Genomic DNA, 20,820 nt, shown 5'->3' with positions numbered 1-20,820 from the left:
ACTCTCTTCGATTTCTATTTCTTGCCTCAACACAACACCTACACCTCGTGTAACTACACTCTCATCCACTGAGGCGCCCTGGCTTTCACCTGGGTCCCCTGTCACTTCTTTCACTATTCTTGCGCCCCAAGCCCCCAAGGTCCACTAGCTCGCCTCAGGACCCTGATTTCTCACCCTGAACACACTATCCTTGGTCTGACCATCACGTGCATTCTAGCGGCAATTGATCGACGACGTTCCCCAAAGCATTCCCCAAGCTGCTTCTGTTTGGCAGCCTTGCTCACAACCGCGGCGCGCAACCATCGACTTATTCCAAGCGTTGACCGCTGAAGCCGGTCGCCGCAGGTCATCGTCGCTGGATAGATCTTATCGCAGCTTCGTTATTGCGCGGCATCTATTTGCCACGACCGTGTGTTGCACTCCTGTGGCTGTTCGGGTTCGGCTCTCTAGCTATCATCCCACGTACGTTATACCAGCGTACCCATGGTGAGAACGCGCAAAGAAGAGCATCAATCCACAACAAACACACCCAGAACCTCATTAGAGCGCAGATCGAAAAGAAAGAGAAAAGGAAAAGCCCAAGATAGTGAACCTGAACTTGTCCAACAGGCGCCTGCCAGAAAGCGCAGGAAGTTGGGCAAGAAAAAAGAGTGGTGGAACATTCGCCGGGTCATTAATGAAGAGTACTTAGCAAACCCTAACAGTGGTGAGATTAAGCACCGGTGCCTTGTAGAGTGGGAAACTGACTCTGACGGTGAGACGTATGAGAACGAGTGGATTCCGGTTTGACGCCCCGTCAAGTTAATAAGATAAGATCACATACGCTAACATATACCTTAGTACAAGGATCTCAATGTTGAAGCATTAAAAGATTGGGAGAAAGAAAAACAGAAGAGGGAACGTGAAAGGACAAATCGTGAAGCTCAACGTCGTGAGACGAGAAATCGGCGAGGACTTCGAGATCTTACACCTCGTCGGGGTAAATCCGAGACGCCTGTGGTTTGCAACAGACAACAACAGCCAAAACTTGATGCATCGACTCATGACATATCTCGATTCAATTCTCACGAGCAAGACGTGCAGCCAAGTCGCAGTTCCAGGATTGAACCTGGAGGTACCTTTTCAGAAGAGCCTGTGCCTTCATTCATCTCTGCTTCATCTGTGGACGCTGAATCTGTGAGCTTCGACGATTTCTCGAGGGCACCTACTCAAGGAGTTGCTGTTGTGTTAAGTAAGCCCGACAACTTCGACCCATCTGAGTATCAGAGTGTCGCCACTCAAAACAGCTCTCAAAGGATCACGGAACTTGAGGATGATGACCAGCGAGTTACTTTTGCATCGCAACTAAGCCAAGACACCATCCCAGATTCTCAAGATCTATCCGGACATTGGGACTATCAAAATTGCGAAAGCGAACCTGCTGCTAGACCTGATCGTGCTCCAAGCAGTCCTAAAATACCCGAAGATCCATCATCATTGGCCGAGGACAATTCTGGAAGTAACCGTCAAGTTGGAGAGGTTGTATGCCAGAAAGAGGTACACAATCGCGACTTCAGCGCCAGGTACCCAGAAAGTGAGGCTTTTCAGCCTGCCAACGCCCCTGTGGATCTGAAGGCAGAGTATTCTGATTCCGAGAATCTTGAAGACAACCAGTTACCCACTGATTTTGGAGGGTACACCGGCGCCGCTAATCATTCAGACGACCAGACCGAGGACATTCACAGACTCAGAGGGACCCACGATCCAGAAGGTGACAATACTGAGAACGGAACCACTACGAACGACCAGAGATTAGAGGGAGATAATCTTAGCTCGAGCGGGGGTATTCCAGATACCTTATCGCCGGAAAACGAGAGTTTTGAAACCGCAAACTCTCAGGCTAGCCAGTCCTTGAACAGCCGAGACTTGCCTGTCAATCAGGACCCATACGGCCAAGATAGCGTCTCGGTTAATCAAGGTTCTGGGGACGGGCAGCAAGTGGTACAAGATCACGTCTTTGATTCTCCAAGTCGCCTTCCATTTGAAGAGGAGACTCTAGGTAATAAGCATTCGGGTGTGGAGCGAAGTGCACCAAGTCATCATCACTCCCCAGGGGATCAAGACGAAATAATTGGACTACAATTCGAAAAGGGCGACATTGACCCCCAGCGCCCTGACAAATCAACTGGCGTGAGTGGCGTGAAAGATCTCTCACAGTCACAGGAACTATCCTCATCAAGCAAGGAGATTGATGTCATCGTTCCAGATTCCCAGGACCACTCGAGCCTATCCACCGACCTAAACATTATTACGGACAGAACTTCAACGTTTGGATCAAAGACCCAGCTTACCCCTCTTGCTTCACAGGTTGAAGTTGTTCCGGATTCGGCTGCAACCGGCTCAGACATCATACCGTCTCGTCAACCAGACCACTTTCGCCCTGCAATATCTGAGAAAGGGATCCTTCTTGATAGTTCCCTACCCAGTGACCAAAGCGCCCCTCACGTCGTAGGGGAGACATCTGCATCTCTACGAAGTTCTCCCGGTTCACATAGGACACAGAAACCTCAAGTATATAATTCCCAACCCCAAGGGCTGTACGACTCCTTAGACATATCGAGCTATCTCTCTTCTGCGGCTGGGATTATCAACAAGACTGCCCAATCTATTTCTGGCGCGGCTGCTCACCCAAGAGCCTCGAGCGAAACTCAGGCGAACCAGGAGGAAAGTCTTGAAGCGTTGCAGGCGGCTCAGGCGGCTTCGCAGCTTTCTAGATCTCAACCCGAGGAAAACAGTGTTTCCGGTCAAAGAACAGGCTCCAGTCAGAGATCGCCTTCTCCCACGAGTATTGCAAAGACCGATAGCGTACTCAGCAAATCTAAGACCGGCAGCGACTCTAAAGAACCTGAAAAGCCTCGATTAGATTCAAAAAACCAGAAAATGGAGCGCTCGGGTTCTCAACCACGGGATTCAGCTGCCGATGAGCTGAAAAGCTACATCGATTTCGGCAGGGACTCGGCACTGACACATGTTGGTGATTCTCTCGAAGAGAACCATGACGGGACGCCTTATGAAGCAATCACCAATGAAGACCCGGTTCCTGGTGCCAGTACAGGCAGTCTTGAAGCTGTACTTCAGTCTCAGCCAGTCTACTCTATGGATCCCTGGAAACCAGAAGCTCTAGGGACCAACCCCGACACCCCTGTGTCATCAATAGCGCCGGCAGCCATTATGGTGGACCCTTCCACCACTGCAGTTGCCAGGATTCGGGAAGAGCTCAGTAGAAGATTTGCTGAATCAGACGTATCCTTCACCCGTTCTATTGTTAGCCAAGATGAGGAAGATAGCATGCTCCCTGCAACGATTTCTCCCACAGTCATCAGTATACCGAATGAACCAGTTGAGCCAACCCACACCTTGAATTTTCCCAACCAAGATTCAGTGCCCGCTGAAGTTGAAAGTTCAGGGCACTCTATTACCATGGGCCAAGTTTCTGTTGAACAAGATTCTGATGTATCGTCAGAATCTTCAGGGCAGGACGACTTTTACGTACAAAAGTTCGTCACTCTCCCAATGCAAGCGAGCAGGCGTTCTTACTATGGAGAGATAATAGAGAGCCACAAAGCCGAAATTCAGGCCTTTAGCCGCTGCTTCACCGGCGAGACTCCCGAAGAGCCCAGTGAAGAACTTATTGAAAAGATTGACAGTCTTTTCGACAGGCTCTTCGAGATTTGCGACTATCCCCAGGATGTCATTGGCAGTGTTCTCGAGACGCTACCCAGCTCCGAGCTCGCCAAATACTGTTGTGATGCCAATCCCAAGTTCAGTTTCTTATTTGAGCTCATGGCTGCACTAGACGGGAAAGAAAAGGGAATTCTGATTGTGGTCCGTAACCAGGAACTGATGCGACTACTTTTTAAACTTGCTGAAGCAGCAAAGGTTGAATGCTCGGCAGAAAGCATTAACCAGCATACCAAATTTGTTTCGTTTGCAAGAATCAGTCTTGCTTTGGCCACGGAAGAGTTCGACCCTTTCAGCTTCGACGTCATTATTGGCTATGACTTTCATTATCTGAGTTCGTCGATCGCCACGCAGTTATGCGACAATACTGTTCGGAAGTCGCCGCTAGTGCTATTACTTGTGACAACATATTCGATTGAGCATGTTAGACTTCGTTTGTTGGATGGCGCAACGGCACTCGAGGTTAAGAACGCAGTTCTCGCATCTACTGTAAGCGCAGGACGCTATCTCGAAGAACCAGAACGAGGCTATTGTGAACCTCACGAGGTCGCAGAGATATTTGCAAATTATCTCAACGGAATTACTGACACATTGAATTGGGAACCTCAGGGTATCCCGGATGATGTTCTTGACATCTTCGAGAATCCGGGGACACAGACCCAGCTACCTTTTACAGGAGACGCCTTATATGGGAATGATTTGAAGCGGAAGCATGTAAGTATCGACTTTATATCTTGAAGCTCATATTGCTGATCACTCTCAGGTTAATGACGAAGACGATGGTGACGCTAAACGAATGCGCACTCTTCCACTTCGCGATCTGCCGATCGATACTAATAATCCCCCTATGCCCATTGCAGTCCGCCGGATGCTCGAAAGTGCTTCCCCTCGAGGCGGGACCAGGGAAAGAAAAGCAATGATTTCAGTGCCTCTGGTAACTCTGGAGTCAATCAGGGAGCAGGTAAGGACCATGGAAATGAGTGGTGTGACAGCATCTAAATTGCTCCAGATCGACGAATACAAGCGACAAACTTCACAGGCAGGCGAAGTTGAAGCAGAACTCAAAAGCCACATCAGCAGACTTGACAGAGAATTGAAGGACCATCGAAAGACCTTGAATAAGATTGAGTCTTCTAATCGTGCTGCTCTTCAAGATCGAACCGTGGCTGAAAAGGAGAGGCTGCGAATTGAGGGTCTTGCGGCAGCCGCCGCAAAGGTCGCTCAAAAGGAGAAAGAGAAGCAACAACAGCGAATTGATGAACTCGAATCAACCATTGCGCGTCTCAACGAAAACCCTGAATCAGCCAAGAGGGAAGAGGCGTTAACCGAAGTCAAAGGGCAACTGCAGCTCTCGGAAAGTAGGCGGAAGAGCGCCTTGAGCGACGTGGATTTCATGAAGAGTCGGTACCAGGATGTCGACTCCCAAGCTTTGAGATTGACAAATGAGAACAAATCATTGAAGATCCAAAATGAAGAGTTGACACAAAAGGCATCAGAGAATTTGCGTGCCATTCACACGCAGAATCTTGCCATAGAACGGCAAGGGCTTTTGCAGCAAATCGCAAATCTACAAGCCCAAGTCCAGCAACGAGATGCGGAGCTATATAACGCCAACCAGAGGTTGGCCAGTGTCTCGAATGGCAGAAACACACGTGGAGGTAGTATGCCTCGCAGCCCTCGCGTGCCAAGTGGAATGAGCCCACGACCCCGGGCAGCATTCTCTGCTAGTCGAGGGACGAGCCCTATCGGCCCTGGTCAACAATTCGTGGGACAACAGGCAGGAAATGGAAGATGGAATCACTTACAATAAGAGCTACGGACGGCAGATGTATGGGGGCATGGTGATACCAATCCTTTATATGTTAGGGCTATCATGGTATTTGGCGTATGGGACCGGCAGTTGGGAATGTAGAACCTCTCTACACCAGTATACAATGAACATCTATTTGAGATGTGTAGGAATTTGACCTGATGCTTCTCGTGAATGCCGCGGACAATGCTGACTTACGGAAATTTGTCAACGCAGTTGATCCTGTACATCAAGCCTTCTTTGACGTAAATCCCTAGGTAGTATAGCTTCAGCCAAGGTGGAAGATAAGTCACTCAAGTGGATGAACAGTGAACTTCAGATATACAAAAAACTCTCAACATTGGAGGAGATTAGTAAAGAGCAAGCGTCGCCAAGTCGCACCTAAGGCTATAACACAATCGATTTGGGGCTGCCACAACCAAACTCCCCCGTCTACCTCTTGGGTCTGAAATTCCCTTCCGTCTCGGCCAACATCCAGTATACACGGGGCTCAGAACACTGAGACCAGGGGACAATCTACTTTTCCTCAGGGTACAGCTCCTCCTTGAGCAACACACCAAGCTCTTCTCGAAGGGGCTTGAGTTCCTCAAGGTACTGCTCGTACTGGCCCTTGTTCTCAACCTTGGTCTTGATACCTAAGGAGCAACAGTTAGCAATGTGGTCATGTTGGTGGATTTGCTTGCGAGTCGTCGGTGGTATTCATCAAGCAAGGTCCGTATCGAGGTTGGGTCGCTGTGCTGATAGAATTCAAGAAAGGCAATTTAGACGCTGCCGATCCATCGGTCGGGTGGACGGCAATGCAAGGTGGAATTGATTGACAAAATTTCGTACCTTCGAAGATGCGGACGGCAGTACCGAAGTCGTTGACCCTTCGGGCGGCCTTAAGGGCGGCAGCGATCACCGAGGGGGCAGGGACGAGATCGTAAGCGAAGGCGTTGTTGAGGTTGCGCTGTGGTTTGGTGATAAGCCAAAGTCATACGACATTTTCGGGAGCCAGCCGGAGAGCAGCGAGCTCTACCCCGTGGGGCAGACATACCTGAAGCTCGAAAACGTCCTGAACACCATCAAACTCCTTCTCGAACCTGCGGAAAGTGGTAGTTTAGCAATTGAGTGCCGCAAGAAACCTGTGCGGCTGCATTGGAAAGTATTCGGGGGAAATCGCGTGGGGACAGAGCTCTAGGCGGGCTTTGCGGCATCTTTTTCCCACAGCCGCAAGACAACCACGCAAAGACCCCAACTCTCCCAACCAATTTGCGACAACTTTCCACAGTCCAGAAAATCGATGTTCCAAGTAGACGGCAGGCCATTGGGTATTGGGAGTGGTCCTACCTGGCAGAGAACTCCTCAAAGGTCTCCTCGGCGTGCTCGCTTCGTCGGGGAATCGAGGTGGTGAAGTGGGCAACGGCCGAGCGGGCAACCAGGGGCTGGACAGCAGGTCGAATGGGAGCAGCGCGAACGCTACGGGCGACACGGATGAAGGCGGACATGTTGGAGAGGAGAGGCGTCTATTGTCAGAGACTGGTGATGTCTGTTGTCGGAGACAAATCGTGTATTGTTAGAGGTAGTGGGCTGGCTTTTTCCGGCTCGGGTGATGACTGCAGAGTTGTTTGGGCGAGAGGATGGGCTGAGGATTGATGACTAAGGCGAAGCTAGACCTGATTGCGTAGTTGTGGGCTATAGTGCGAATTGTGATGCAGGCTCACAGTAGGGTCGAAGTTGCTATGAAAAGGACAGTGTTTGTACTGTACTTCAACGAGCTTACTTCCAGTTAGCTTCCATTCGTCATTGCCGCAGGCACCTGGCACGGTAGTCCAATTGATCATGGCAGATGAATAAAGTAGAAAGTGACGATAGCTTCGTGCCACAAAGGTTGGGCTATAGAACTAAATGTTCTCGGGCGAGAGCCTTCAAATATAACTCAACCTTGGCTTAATCCAGTCAACTGGAACGTCCTGCACTCTATCGGCAAGGCTGCTTTCGGTGACAGGGAATTGGAACGTGGAACCACCAATCGTTGGACTGACATTGAAATTATTACGGCGCCCACCATTTGATTGACAGCTGCGAAGCAGCCACACCTTAAGATGCCTAGAAGCACCGCCACGTAGCAGCCACAAGTGACACAGGCGACAGGCTTCTGAGTTGAGATGAAGTTGATGTGAATTGAGCAATCAGTTAAGCGAAACCTTGATCAAAATTCTTTAGGTTTTTAGTTTAGTTCAGAGGAACCGTGCTGAGATCCGTTGAAAGGTTATTGATCGATCCTGACATGGGGAATCGCCGATATTTATATGGAACCTTGGTTCGAAATTGCATTGACGAAGGATTTACAGGAAATCAACTATATCTTGCTTCAGGTACCTGAAGTAACCATTGCGAGGATCAAGTTGCTCAATGTATCCAACCTTGTATTTTCGAGTGGTCGTTGTTTTCCGGTCTCAATATGAGCGAATCAACCTTGCAAATGCCATCTGACAACCTGACATTGTGTCGTCGTGATACGATGTACGGATATTAATGGCGATTGTCTAACGGGCTTTTATCCCGGAGTTTGACATAACCAATGAGTTTCAATCGGGCTACACCATTCGGTCATCACCGCAGTCTTGGCATTCAGTAAGCCTCGGGACACGATCTCACAGGCACAGGCACGACAGAGTCAGACAAGTGTAATAAGCATCGGTTGGGCACAAGCCTCAGGGGACATCTTTAGCATATTGTGTCGTTATGGCATTTCATAAATCACGTGTAGTCTCTAAGCATCTTCGTTTCATTGGTGCATCCGGAGAACCCGGCATATTCACATGTAATTGCAGTGTGGAGTGAAGCCTCATCTCGGGCATGCATGCTCGTGTGGTGCTTCCTCCTGTGAGCGCGTGTCATGTTTTCCACAATGAAGTAGAAGACAGTAGCCAAAAGCGCACGAGCCTGGCCAATTCTTGGTACCTGGGGCGGGCCTGTTGATGGAATAAGATATACGCATGGCAATTGGGTAAATTCTTGAGATGCCCCCTACAAAGATGTACTAGTGGCACCTCTATGGAAGGAAAGTGCGGTGCCAGGTGCCACTTTCACTTTACTGCTACACCGTCCGCGGCAGCCGGAGATCCAATCTGCCCGGTAAAAGTGCGATTGAGGGAAGGTAGCGGTGCGGATTGAAATTTCCCCTTTTTGATGCGCCGTCCTCTTTTGGCTCTCCCTCAATTAAAACTCTACTCTCCTTCTCCCCTTTTATCTCCTTTTTAATTCTACGCATTCCCACAATCGCCGTGTACCTGGCTTCTTCTTTAAACCATTTCATCTCTCCGGAGAACCTTCTTCTTCTTGTCATTCCTTGTCAGTCTTTACTTATTCGTCTTTCACGTGTCCTACCCGCGCCATTGGCTTTGTCGCGTCTTCGAAAAAAAGCCACGTCGAATACGTAACTCGGCTACTCCAAATCCCCTACTTAATAAACGGTCCTGCGGTCAACAATTGTGTCGGTATCAACGTACAATTCGCCCATCATGTCTGCGTCTCCCGCTACTTTCTACGAGCAGCTTCCGCTGCCAACCATCGACCGGCCTTTTGGCGTTCACCTGTGGCCCATCTTTGACAAGGCATTCACTGCTGTTGTTGGCTACTCCGCCAATGACTTCAAGTTTGTGCCTTTCGAGACCCCCATGTCCACTCTCAAGTCGACATCGATCTTCATTGTTATCTACTACGCCATCATCTTCGGTGGTCGCGAATGGATGCGCAACCGTGAGCCCTTCAAGCTCAAGGGTCTCTTCCTCATTCACAATCTCTACTTGACTCTGATCAGCGGTACTCTCCTGGCTCTCTTCGTTGAGCAGCTTCTTCCCACCGTTGTCCGTGGCGGTATCTTCCATGCTATCTGCGATGCCGAGGGTGGATGGACTCAGCCCCTTGTCGTCCTGTACTACGTAAGTTTCCAGCAAATTTTGGCATGCACTCCCAACTGACAATTGTAACAGCTCAACTACCTCACCAAGTACCTCGAGCTCCTTGACACCGTCTTCCTGTTCCTCAAGAAGAAGCCTCTGAGTATGTAGTTGTTCCCAATACAACCTTGACAAGCTAACACTTACCAGCCTTCCTCCACTGCTATCACCATGGCGCCACCGCCTTCCTCTGCTACACTCAGCTCATCGGTTCCACCTCCGTCTCTTGGGTTCCCATCGTCTTGAACCTTCTCGTTCACGTCGTTATGTACTGGTACTACTTCCAGAGCGCTCGTGGTGTCCGTGTTTGGTGGAAGGAGTGGGTCACCCGCCTCCAGATCATTCAGTTCGTCATTGATCTCGGTTTCATCTACTTCGCCTCTTATACCTACTTCACCTCGACCTACTTCCCCTGGATGCCCAACGCTGGAAAGTGCTCTGGCGAGGAGTTTGCTGCTTTCTCCGGTATCATTACCATCAGCTCTTACCTCGTTCTGTTCATCTCCTTCTACTTCGCCACCTACAAGAAGCAGGGCAAGGCTCCTACCGGCCGACAGAGCCTCCGACGCATGTCTCAGGCTCCTCTCCCCGACCCTCATCTGGTCCAGACTACTCCTGTCAAGAAGTCCAACGGTGCCACCACCACTGGCTCCAAGACCAACGGCTCCGTTCGATCCCGCAAGGCCTAAATGTCTGGCTGAGACTATCGACTTGGCACAGATGTATTCGAATGAGTACATCGGCCTATATTGATATATTCTCTCCTTTAACGATTGCATAATGCTACGCGAGCATTTAAGCCATTCTCGCGTTGGAGTTCGATCTGGATTGATCTCAGCGGCTTCAATACGTATATAAAACACTTTGGAGATTTGCTTTTTTCCGAAAAATGGGCGGCTCGGTTGATTTCAAAGCTGAGATCTGCTATGAATAATAGTCTTTATGTGGGCAGCGATAATGATGGAGGGTGTTGACGATGCTTCTCACGGTTTGAGTTTACAGGGCGAACACGGGGCATTTTGAAAGGACGGGCATGGTTATTGGGACACAAGTCTCGGCCGACTTGGAGCGGCCCCAGGCTACGACGATCTATCTAGAACCCTTGTAATCAATTTCTCAGCTATGTATGATAGAATTATTAATTCTCTCAGTTGTTGAGTCTGAGAGATGAATGAGCCAATTCATGGATCACTCGCTTCATTGTTCTTGTATCACTTGTAGAACCTTACGCTGATGTGTGATTCGTGATTCATGCTATCAGATGAAGCAGGTACTCAATACGCGTCTTAACAAGTCATTGGTGGCTTGTCATACATTCCATCTGGAAGGGTCAAGAGGCAGGCTACTAGTTTAAACTAGGTCACAAACGTACTTCAAAGGTACATAAGACATCGACACATCGACGATAAATAAGCTTAATGTTTAGTTTGTTACCTTTCAGATATGCTTTAGTGTCGTTCTCCCTTTTGACCTTATCGTAACTCGAACCATTGTCCTTGAGGTCGTTGGCTTGGAGTTGTGTTCTTGGTGTCCATATCCACTACATATGCTGGCCCTACGAATGTATAGCAACCCGTTGCATCTGGCCTCAAGACTACTGGCTCTTTGTATCCCCAGAGAATGCAAAGCCTATCTCCTTCAAGAACGTCAAAATCAACCGCGCCCAAGTAGCCCCGATTTGTCTCGAAGAATCTGTAGTTGTAGAGTACTGGCATGATTCTTGACACGGCTTCTCTTCGTGTTTCGAGACCCCATGAGCTGAGTTCTTCGACGACGTCAAGTTTGACTTTCAAGCGAGCCAAATCTGATGGAGGAAAGGCCATTTTGAGAATATCATAATCACAATTTGAGCTGCAGGTTTTTGTGACAGTTTGGGACTCGGACATATTGAAATAGGTGATCAGCATGGCAAGATTCATAGCATTGTCGACAAGGTCCTGAGAGACATATTTGGATGTGTCCATGGATAACAGCCTGATAACAGCCTGGGCAGCCGAGATCCCTGTAGCATACTGTGAATTGCTCGTGGCGAAAGAGTTAGCGAAAGACATGAACGATGCCAAGATCTCTGGATCAGAATCGTGACGGTGGTTTGTGGACAAAGTGACAGGTCCCATGTCTCTACCCCAACTGAACAGACTTTGTGTTTCTTCGACAACATAAGGGTAGTTTGAATGATGAGTGGGAGATGAAGTCACGACACCTTCGTCAGCTGAGCGAAATTTGCTGGCACTATAACACCAGGGTGAAGAAGCTTCACTCTTCTTTCTGTAGTTGGGAACCCAGCTTGGCAAATCTGAGCAGCCATATTTCCCAGTGCCTGCGAGGGAAAAAAAAATGCAAGAGGACTGTGGACATGCGTAGTTTGTTGTGTGCGTGCAGCTTTCAGCCAGCCAGCAATATACTTGGTATAGACCCGTGAGGTCGTGTTCTCGGGGCTGTAGTCAGGAGTTATCGGTATGCCAGAAACTCCAAGAAGGCCATAGATGTAATCTCGATCATCGGTGGCCTGCAAATTAGCTGCAAAAGTTGACACAGCCCACCATTTAAAGCCATCTAGGTCCGGTATCTTGGTGCGTGCTTGCGCAAGGAATAACCACGAGAGCTTCCCCCATGACATCGGGTTGCTGAGAAGGTTCCATGCTGTATCTGGTAGAAAATCGGGCTTCTTGTCTTTGGCAACGGAAATGATACTTTGGGGAGTATCGCGGAGCATAGACCAAGAAAGATTGGCTTCTCCTGGACTGATGAAAACAAGTTCATTTGTTAGAACTACTTCTTGAAATATCCAAACTCGTTGCCAGTATTGATGTTGTAAGAAGTCGGTTACAGCAGACCAAGGATCATTCAAGTGGTTGTTTGGTAACTCAGGTGCTCTGTCGATACAAAGCATGGGATGGCGCCGCAACCACTCGAGGTCGAATTTTGTCTTATAAGGGGCATTTTCCTCAGGCATGTTCTCATATATCCCGTTCGTAAGTGTTTTGATAGTTTCGAAAGCAAGAGAATAATCTTTGGGTCCAACCCAGGCAAAGTGATATGGGCGCGTTGGAAGATACGACGCATGAGTTGAACTTGTTGGGATCTTTCATCAAGATCGTTCTGGTTGATACAAATCGCATCAGCCCAAAGATATCTGACATCTGACTGTGAATCGAAAAGGGTCATTGCTCAAGGTGCAGAGAAAGGCCGAAGCTAAGTTGTCCGGGATTTTGACAGTGTTTCCTTTGATAGTGACCTGGCCATATTTCTCGGGATCCCCCAGAGATAGGACAGTGCTGCATACTTGGGTTCATCGTCGAGAGATACAGTGACAAGTTCGAATTCGGAGGAGGGGTTTGACGGTATTTTGAGGAGTCTAATCTCTGACGTCCTGGGGTTGAGAGGTTTGTATAAGCGTGAAGATGCTCGGCTTATGGATTGTGAGAATAATCGACGAGGCAGGGAGCGGGGGGGAAGTTGTAAAAAGCGGTGCATGATTGAGAAATCGAGCAGTTAATTGATCTCATGGTCGAATTACTATGTATAAGCATACTGCGAGAGACTTTGGATGAGATTATAACCTTCAAGTGATTGAATACCTTGCCCATGACTACCTCGACACAGCCCCCGAGCGGAGGAAGCCAAAGATGCCTGGAAGATACTGATATTGGGCAGAAAATACATATTCTCACTTTGAGTGGTCTGTATCAAAACTACGAATGATAAAAAAATGTTGCGAATAAGCTAATTGACTGTGAACGTATCCATTCAATCAAGTAGAGTTGTGTCAGTCAATAGCCAAGACCTGCCAGCATCTTCAGTTCTTCAACGTACCACCAGCAGAGGAAACGCGACCAATTGACGTCATGATCAGGGTCCAAATGAAGCAAATTCAAAGCAAAAGCAAACACGAACAAACAACGATCCAATTTAATTCATGACTACCGACGAAATGCGTTGGTTTGCCAAGTTAAAGACATGGGTTGTGAGCCTATGTTTGCTATAAAACGGAACCATTGGCTGCATATGCGAGAAATCCTACAGCTATCACAGAGAAAAGAGACACGCAAGGCAACACAATACAACGCAGTCAGGCATTTAATTCGGACTGAAGGATCCTGTCCTCATTTAGTTTCTCACCTAGAAACAGAGGCGCTTACGCCCGTGGCACTTGTAGATCCAACCCCCTTTTCCGCTGACTGCATATCATAGCAAAAGGGGGCAAAGTTTAAGCCATCCAATGCGTTGCAATGTAATGTTTGCCGGCCTGTGATACGCAGGACAAGTTTGATATTGACGAGGTCTCTTTATTCCATTCCTGGCAGCCAAGACTTTTTTCTGTTTCCTGTTTCTGTTTCTGTCCCTCTCTCTGCCCCCTGCTGATTGATGATCTGCCAGTGAGCAAGGAGGTGCTGCTGATCAGCTACAGCATCAAAGCGCAGAGACAACGCGCTTAGAGGCAAACGCCACTCAGGTGTCAGCCTCTGAAAGTGCAGAGGAATGCGGGCTGGCGGGGTAAGGCTGCAGGCCGTTTGGATACAGCGTTTATCCCCTGAAACATCAGCCTTGAAGAAAGATGCATAATAATAATATTTAATTCTTGCCCTTTAGGTTGGGTAGGTAGCTTAAGCTATCGCTTGGCCTTTGTTCTTTCCCATTTTGAATACCGGATATACATACAGTCTCATTCATTGGCACGTGCTTCCATCCACATCCGAAAAGGCAGGTACCCTGGTGGTACCCCCTGCAATTATTCAGTTCCCCAGAATTCAATTGGAGTTGGGGTTCGATCTTAATAAGGTCCCCTCGTTCACTTTCTCCTCTTCCTCTTACCTCTCGCTGGTCTCCATACAGTTCAGCCTCTCAAAAGAGTCTGAACCTCTCTTGTTCTTCGATTTCTGTTGCGTATTCCTCCTTATTCCTTTCATTCTTTCTCTTCTATATCACCACTTTTCTCTCTTTGTTTTTGGTGAGCTCTTTAAATCTTCCCTGTCTCTATCCACTCGCGATCTGTCCCTACAGCCAGACAACCGCACGCCAAGATGCGAAACCCCTTCCGACGTCGGAACAAGAAGGACAAGGCCGGTAGTGGCGGCCAGAGCTCAGACTTTATTGTTCCCATAGAGTTCCGTCCTCCTGGTGCTGGACGCCCACCGTTATATCCTCCAACTCGACACTCAGCATATCTGCTTGCTCATCTGCCACCAAAGGTCCTCGAGCGTATCTTTACTTTTGTTTGCCCACACGCCCTTGACGAGACTTATGATACTTGTGAGGGTAGCGCAAGCACGAGTGACAGCGTGTGCATGCTATGCGACCTTCGTGATTTAGCTCACTGTGTTCAAGTTTGTCGCGCATGGCGGCCCAGCGCGGTCAAGATCTTGTAAGTCGTGTCATGGTGGTTCGATGATGTTCAACAGCTAACCATTTTCAAGATACCACAGCGTTCGTATCGATCCAGTCCATTACTGCCGTTTAGAAGAATGGCTTGCCGAAAAACGTAAAAAGACCTCCCGCTTCGATCGCAATGGTGTCCCTGAGGATCCTGCCCAAGCTCGTCTCCGTCTCCTCCGACGTACTGTCCGTGATGATCCTACACGTGTTGGAAAGTCTGTACAATATTTGAAGCTTCCATACATGTTGCGCGAATCCTCCCAAGTTGAGCTTGCCCAGACCATCGCTGTTCTTCCAAACCTACGATATGTCGACTTGCCCGAGGGGATGTTTTGCGATGACCCTCATTACGCGACCCTCCGCCTCGAAGTCCAAGCTCGATGTCCTAATCTTCGAAAGATGACCTATACGGGTGGTTCTGAGCGAAGTCTGGCCATGCTCGCCTCGGGTCAAGTCTGGCCGAATATTGAGGTGCTAGAATTGAATGACCTCGCAATTGATGCCATGACACTTCGGGCTGTTCTTGGTAGTCTCACCAACTTACAAGCACTCAAGGTATCAAACACGCCAGGTCTTTCAGATGAGGTCCTGTCTTCATCGGATGGGCTTCCTACGCTACCACCTATGAAGGAATTAGTGCTCAAGGATACACCGGGAGTGACATTGAAGGGCCTTATCGAGTATCTTGCATGGCAAGAGACACAGCAAGCTTTGACAGTCCTGACACTTAAGGATACGGGTGTCCATCCAGCAAGCTTGCAAGAAATCTTCACAATGGCTTCGTCTCTCAAGACATTTGCCATTCAGACCAATGTTTCTGAACAATTCCCAACCTCGGCAAATTCACGCCCACTGGCATCAAGAACGCTCGAAACGCTGCGGTTTGAAGTTTCTTCATCTTCAGCGGGTGCCTTCTCCAGTGTGACGATGGGCTATTACTCATATCTTGCGAGCTCCATCCTTGGCGGCGGGTTCCCCAGACTAAGGCGACTCTACGTTCATGATGAAAGCTTCCCTGAACAATTACAGGGACTTCCACCTCCCAATGCTGCATTCGCTGGAGGGCATGTACGCTCTGGCTCTAATTCATCTACCAAATCCACTCCAGGATTTGCCTTCCCATCGGCAAACCTATCACCGAAGTCGGCAAATCTTCCTGTGCCTAGGCGGCCCATGTCGAATATCCAACCACCCAGCAAACGCTTCAGCTCTAATAATCCATTCGCTCCTCGCAACCCTTCGTCGGCAGCTCCCACGCATACACTCGAAGTTTTTACCAAGAGCGACGAGTTTGGAAAATGGAACTTTGTGTCAGTTGATCCGATGATCAGATCTTCTGCGGCACCGTCTCGCCGGCCGGTTAGCAGCTACGGGCTGGCGGCCGATGTCACGGGGTCTGGGTGGGATCGAGGAGATGCTCGACGTAGTGTCATGGTTGGTAATGGTGCTGGCGTGTTTTTGGCCGTTCCTGGCCAAGGGGGTGACGATGGTGCGTTCAATGGGAGCTCTGATCCATGGCGACCTCAGAGCAGTGGAGGATCTCCTCGACGCAGTCGAGAACTGTGGTAATGGTGTGCCTTTTAATAGGTTACGGTTAATCCCTGTAGGCCCTAGAGGTCTATCTCGTGAGCTTTTCACTAATAATGTTTCCTTTGTCAACGGGGCTCTTGACAGAGAATTGAAGTGATGGATGATGGGGCATTATGAGGTTATGGCGGATGAAGGGAAGTTGAGATTGATTTATTCTTGGGATCGGTTGTTATGCAAAATACCCTAGCAGTTGTAAAGGAGAAGTTGCTTGTAATCGCTGGTAGATTGAGGCAGCCCTAGGTTGACTGAAAGATCTATGTTTCTGTAGATCTAGAAGAATAGACTTTGGCAAAGAGTGTGTGTTTGACATTCCAGTGATATTCGCTGTGTTTCAGCTTCGGGCTAGGGATTCAGTGATCGGCGGTAATTCATTCCAGAATCAAAGTTTAATGCCTTCAATATCATATCTGTATCTGGATTCAGAATATTTTCAGAAATATTACATCGCCACGTCCCTTCTAAATGGGACTTTACATCATTCCACGTTGTACATAGAAGTAAACTCGGGAGTTGGAGAATACTGTGCAAAGTACTCACCTTTTGCGGTTGCATCACTTACAGCGCATACTATGAAGATCCAAGGATAGAAGCAAGATTTTGTGACGCTTTAGTCGATTTACTTGCTACCGGGTACGTCAATCGTTCTTCAATACTCAAGTTTCATAAACTGCACGCAGATTTATGACGTTATTATGCATGGTGATGTGTGCTCAAGCATCCCTGTCAGGCTGGCACCTGGGCGGTCCAGGGACTCACTGACACTCGGGTTAAAGTAGACACGCCATTTGCAGAGCACTTGACTACTGTCTAGTTGAGGTGTACATAAATTTCTCCCAAGCCAGGTCAAGATGGTTGTCTTTTTTAGATACTGTATCAAGGTGTAGGTGTTGTCGAAGGACTCTTCGCCATTGTTGCCCAAGACTCACTCGACAGTGTCGTCGCATATGGAGCAGGTTTTGAGTACTCGTACCCTGTAGCATCGCAACTTGATGTCATCTCCTGAAACTCGGATGCATCTTCATTGTTGTAACTTATACCTGCCTGCAACTGTATCTTCAATGGCCCGAGCATACAGTCCTCGCACTCGAGTGGCTTATCCGATTCACGATGGATTCGCCATTCTGCGAATTGAAGATCACACAATTTCCCAGTAACTCTACTGATTCTTAGTGATTGCGCATAGAATCACTAAGTACCTAGGATGGTTTACCTGTCTCGGTAGCAATACACATTGAACAAAAGGAGTAGTAAATCGACCATATATGTTGCTAAGTAGTATGTTGGCTGTAGTGCACATCCTTGCGTTGGAGGGGTTTACTTACGTGGGAATATTTTGTCCTCATAAAGGAATGCCACAGCATCCATTTCGGTGTTGCATGCGGACTCGATCTTTGGCCGAAGCTCCAACAAGCTCTTGTAGCAAATTTCATGACAAATCTCGGCCAACTCTTCATTTACAAGTGTTTCAAATATCAGATCACTGCAGGAAGAATAAGCAATGAGGTTGCATTTGTGAGAGTTGTGACTTACGGATTAGGGCTGTGGTAAAACAGTCCGGGCGAGCATTCTGTGACGTTTGTGTTCAACGTGCGCAGGCAGCTGTCACTTAAGGTCATAGTCTCGTACGGATATCTGAAACCTAACTGTTGGCCAGATGTGATCGGAAATAAATACGCCGCTGCTGCAGCTAGCCCGAAGGCAAAGAGATGCCTCATCGCGTTTGGGTGATGTTGCTCGTTGGTGGTGGTAGAAACCGCAGAACGTGTCAAAACGACTGTCCGTTCATAATTATCACACAAAATTTGTCTATTGTTCACTTGTGGCCACGTTGAGAAATGATAAAAACGAGTCTTTCATAAAGTCTGTTAATATGGTGGCTTTTCTAGACCTCAAGAATAGTTCCCAGTCCAATCAACACACCAGCTTATCAGTGAAACTTCGTAATGGATACGTTAGTCATGGTATATGTAGCTTGCTATATAATATCGAGTGGAAACTTGTATCAAGATACCTATATATTTGTCTTATTTCTGTAGTGCGATTACCAAATTGATTCTTTATTTGAAATGGAGGCTGGCTTGGTATATCTCGCTCAGCAGTTATAACCAAGAGTGTCCCCAGAGGATGTTGTGTTCCTAAGAGACAAGGAGGAATCCTCAAGAGGCAATGTGTTCCCAAGAGATAGGGTGTTCTTACGCGTGAAATAGAAGCTAGTTAAATAAGATTTTGCTCTGTTATTGGTGTTGTCGCTGAAGTTTTCAGGTTAAATTTCATTGACTTTCACAGAAACCTGTGTTGCTTGTACCGGGTTTCCCTTTCTTTCCTCATTTTATGACTTCTTCCTGTCTTTTAACCGAGGAAACAAAGAAATCCCACATCCTTCCATAAATTACTAGAATCAGGTATCTACCACTTCTAATCAATGGGCATTAGATCTCTGCCGAGCATTACCCCAGGGGGTCTTGGGGAGTCTTGTTCTTCCAGCTCCTCATGAAACAGACTGTTGTAGAGCTCGGGAATGCCTTGTACGCCGGTGTAAATCCAGCCTGTGTATTCCTTGGTACATCCTTCGATAGAGGGAAATCCGTTTCTGCCTCGCCCTCTGGGCTCGCATTTCCCATTCAGCATGACACAAACGACAGCCCTTTTATGACCTTCAGCGCCTGCCTCGACCCAGGCAGCGGATTGGTCAACGGTGTCGAGGCATTTCTGATCAACATAGACACAATATCTGTATCTTGGGAGATATAACGCTAACGGATCCTCTGCTCCAGCACCATCTCACTCAATAGATCGCTCGGAAACCCACTGAGAAAATTTATCGCGTACCTGTTCCTTCGACGCATTATTGAGAGTTTCGCAATCTTCCATGATAGTCCATTCAAGATGTGGCTCGAGGAGTGTCCGAAGTTCCATGAACTTGAGTTCGCTCTCAACTGCTGCCTCGAAGAACTCAATGTAGCTCCCCCACTGAGTTTGGGACTCTTCCGTATAAACCGAACGAAATATGACGAATCCCCAGCGCTTGAACTCCGTTTCTTGCATGTCGCGAATAAGGGAAGAAAAGGGGGAAAACGGCTCGGTTGCCACCAAGGATTCATCTATTTGCGGGATGCTCTCAAGAGTTGGTGCCACTGCTTCAGGGTGATTTCGGATACTGGTGATGATGCTGGGCACTATCCTACGATAGCGGCGCATCCAAGGAGGCTTAGGGAGAGGACGCATAGTTGTTAACCAATACCAAGTTGTTGATTGGAGGAATAATAGGGATGGAAGTTGGATTCTGTTACTGAGATGGGCAAGAGGCAGCTATATATACCCAAAGTTTTGCAAAACTCCACGAGCTTAACCATCACGACACGAGGCAAGAGTGTGTTTGCTTGCAACCCTATTATTTTTATCCTTGCATAAAATGAGAGTTAAGGCGCTCTCTTAACTCAAGGTATAACTTAAAAAATATGGATGATGTTGTTATGATCTAATATGTTGAATTCAGACTATAACTCACAGGTCATTCCCACTGTATCACAAGCCACGCATAAGTGGGGAAGCGAACATAGACATAATGGACTATATTTACTACCTATGATACCTCAAATCTTCAAAGTAAAATAGTTTAAAGCCGAGAAGAAGAGAGCCTATAAGCCAATGATATATTCGGGGCAATGTAATTTGGCTGTAGATGGGGGAGATAATGATAATTAAACCTTGCTTTCCCTCATATTATGCCACAGAAAATACAAGAAGCTGTGCAAGGACCAGTTAACAGCAGATCACTTATTATATCCTTGATCTCAATCCTGAATCAAAGAAGGAAATAATAAAATTCTTTACTTTTTCCTTGTATTGTTAGTAAGCCTTCGTGATCTTCTAGCTTTTAGGCAGGGTTATTGGGGAATTAGGAAGCACAATGAATAACTAGGCCGCCAATAACAGAAAATACAGAACGCGATACCCGATGCCCTCCATAGAAACCTCAGTAACGATCATCATTCATCTCTAAGACGGCCCTCGTTCATAAGTACGATTCAGTCAACAATGCCACAAAAAGCTTTTGACCCATTCAAAACGAACAAACAGGTTTATATCACCTTATAGCTATCAATAAACCATGCTCAATCACTCGCACCAGATAGGCGAATATAAGAAAGACAAAATTAGAACTGGGGAATGAATAACTCTATCATTTTTCTCTCTCTCTCATTTCCCCTCAATATCATGTACCTATCAGACAGGTCAGGTTTCACAGTAAAAGTAACACATTGTTATTTTTCAACACGTTCTTGGCTGTGATTGTCCAGTTTGATCGTAAGTTTGAAGGCAGCACTGGCATGATCTGTTATTGACTCATGGTTTGAATGTTATTGCGTTATTCTGGCG

The 20,820-nt window shown here is 47.7% G+C and overlaps 7 protein-coding genes across 7 annotated transcripts; 3 read left to right on the top strand and 4 right to left on the bottom strand.

Annotated features, from left to right (window-relative positions):
* The first annotated feature begins 177 nt into the window (after nucleotides 1-177).
* BKA55DRAFT_633051 (uncharacterized protein) lies at nucleotides 178-5,661 on the top strand. Its single transcript, XM_046196972.1, has 4 exons — nucleotides 178-783; nucleotides 841-4,434; nucleotides 4,484-4,681; nucleotides 4,730-5,661. Exons 1-4 carry the CDS (start codon nucleotides 484-486, stop codon nucleotides 5,528-5,530), a joined length of 4,893 nt encoding a protein of 1,630 aa, XP_046054646.1. The 5' UTR covers nucleotides 178-483; the 3' UTR covers nucleotides 5,531-5,661.
* Nucleotides 5,662-5,742: 81 nt separating this feature from the next.
* Nucleotides 5,743-7,274, bottom strand: BKA55DRAFT_152577 (cytochrome c oxidase subunit VA-domain-containing protein). Its single transcript, XM_046184952.1, has 4 exons — nucleotides 6,860-7,274; nucleotides 6,567-6,612; nucleotides 6,362-6,479; nucleotides 5,743-6,165 (listed from the first exon to the last, which is right to left on the bottom strand). The coding sequence occupies exons 1-4, from the start codon at nucleotides 7,015-7,017 to the stop codon at nucleotides 6,047-6,049; spliced, it is 441 nt and encodes a 146-aa protein (XP_046054645.1). The 5' UTR covers nucleotides 7,018-7,274; the 3' UTR covers nucleotides 5,743-6,046.
* Nucleotides 7,275-9,036: 1,762 nt separating this feature from the next.
* Nucleotides 9,037-10,163, top strand: BKA55DRAFT_499452 (GNS1/SUR4 family-domain-containing protein; the record flags this gene model as incomplete). The annotated part of the gene is made up of 3 exons (XM_046186655.1): nucleotides 9,037-9,456; nucleotides 9,508-9,577; nucleotides 9,625-10,163. The coding sequence occupies 3 exons, from the start codon at nucleotides 9,037-9,039 to the stop codon at nucleotides 10,161-10,163; spliced, it is 1,029 nt and encodes a 342-aa protein (XP_046054644.1).
* A 783-nt stretch (nucleotides 10,164-10,946) lies between these two features.
* Nucleotides 10,947-12,951, bottom strand: BKA55DRAFT_589340 (uncharacterized protein; the record flags this gene model as incomplete). Its single annotated transcript, XM_046194919.1, has 4 exons — nucleotides 10,947-11,794; nucleotides 11,824-12,559; nucleotides 12,623-12,724; nucleotides 12,784-12,951. 4 exons carry the CDS (start codon nucleotides 12,949-12,951, stop codon nucleotides 10,947-10,949), a joined length of 1,854 nt encoding a protein of 617 aa, XP_046054643.1.
* Nucleotides 12,952-14,498: 1,547 nt separating this feature from the next.
* BKA55DRAFT_684101 (uncharacterized protein) lies at nucleotides 14,499-16,419 on the top strand (the record flags this gene model as incomplete). Its single annotated transcript, XM_046198595.1, has 2 exons — nucleotides 14,499-14,839; nucleotides 14,892-16,419. 2 exons carry the CDS (start codon nucleotides 14,499-14,501, stop codon nucleotides 16,417-16,419), a joined length of 1,869 nt encoding a protein of 622 aa, XP_046054642.1.
* A 733-nt stretch (nucleotides 16,420-17,152) lies between these two features.
* BKA55DRAFT_152516 (uncharacterized protein) lies at nucleotides 17,153-18,096 on the bottom strand. The gene is made up of 4 exons (XM_046184950.1): nucleotides 17,971-18,096; nucleotides 17,763-17,920; nucleotides 17,651-17,708; nucleotides 17,153-17,596 (listed from the first exon to the last, which is right to left on the bottom strand). Exons 1-4 carry the CDS (start codon nucleotides 18,054-18,056, stop codon nucleotides 17,314-17,316), a joined length of 585 nt encoding a protein of 194 aa, XP_046054641.1. The 5' UTR covers nucleotides 18,057-18,096; the 3' UTR covers nucleotides 17,153-17,313.
* A 759-nt stretch (nucleotides 18,097-18,855) lies between these two features.
* On the bottom strand, nucleotides 18,856-19,837 carry BKA55DRAFT_733102 (uncharacterized protein; the record flags this gene model as incomplete). The annotated part of the gene is made up of 2 exons (XM_046201229.1): nucleotides 19,226-19,837; nucleotides 18,856-19,171 (listed from the first exon to the last, which is right to left on the bottom strand). The coding sequence occupies exons 1-2, from the start codon at nucleotides 19,663-19,665 to the stop codon at nucleotides 18,856-18,858; spliced, it is 756 nt and encodes a 251-aa protein (XP_046054640.1). The 5' UTR covers nucleotides 19,666-19,837.
* Nucleotides 19,838-20,820: the final 983 nt, after the last annotated feature.

This window comes from Fusarium redolens, assembly GCF_020744475.1.
Source record: "Fusarium redolens strain MPI-CAGE-AT-0023 chromosome Unknown BKA55scaffold_2, whole genome shotgun sequence".
NCBI lineage: Eukaryota > Fungi > Ascomycota > Sordariomycetes > Hypocreales > Nectriaceae > Fusarium > Fusarium redolens.
The sequence above is the reverse complement of the archived record's forward strand: the minus strand, read 5'-3'. Positions and strand labels throughout refer to the sequence as shown.

Excerpts from the sequence above, each read along its gene's own strand:
- BKA55DRAFT_152577 (XM_046184952.1), bottom strand. The coding sequence starts at position 7,017 with ATGTCCGCCTTCATCCGTGTCGCCCGTAGCGTTCGCGCTGCTCCCATT. Across the intron at positions 6,480-6,566 it reads AGGACGTTTTCGAGCTTCAG|CGCAACCTCAACAACGCCTT; the intron begins GTATGTCTGCCC and ends ACCAAACCACAG. Across the intron at positions 6,166-6,361 it reads TGCCGTCCGCATCTTCGAAG|GTATCAAGACCAAGGTTGAG; the intron begins GTACGAAATTTT and ends GTTGCTCCTTAG.
- BKA55DRAFT_152516 (XM_046184950.1), bottom strand. The coding sequence starts at position 18,056 with ATGACCTTAAGTGACAGCTGCCTGCGCACGTTGAACACAAACGTCACA. Across the intron at positions 17,921-17,970 it reads TTTTACCACAGCCCTAATCC|TGATCTGATATTTGAAACAC; the intron begins GTAAGTCACAAC and ends TTCTTCCTGCAG. Across the intron at positions 17,709-17,762 it reads TGAGGACAAAATATTCCCAC|CAACATATATGGTCGATTTA; the intron begins GTAAGTAAACCC and ends CATACTACTTAG.
- BKA55DRAFT_633051 (XM_046196972.1), top strand. The coding sequence starts at position 484 with ATGGTGAGAACGCGCAAAGAAGAGCATCAATCCACAACAAACACACCC. Across the intron at positions 784-840 it reads ATGAGAACGAGTGGATTCCG|TACAAGGATCTCAATGTTGA; the intron begins GTTTGACGCCCC and ends CATATACCTTAG. Across the intron at positions 4,435-4,483 it reads ATGATTTGAAGCGGAAGCAT|GTTAATGACGAAGACGATGG; the intron begins GTAAGTATCGAC and ends GATCACTCTCAG.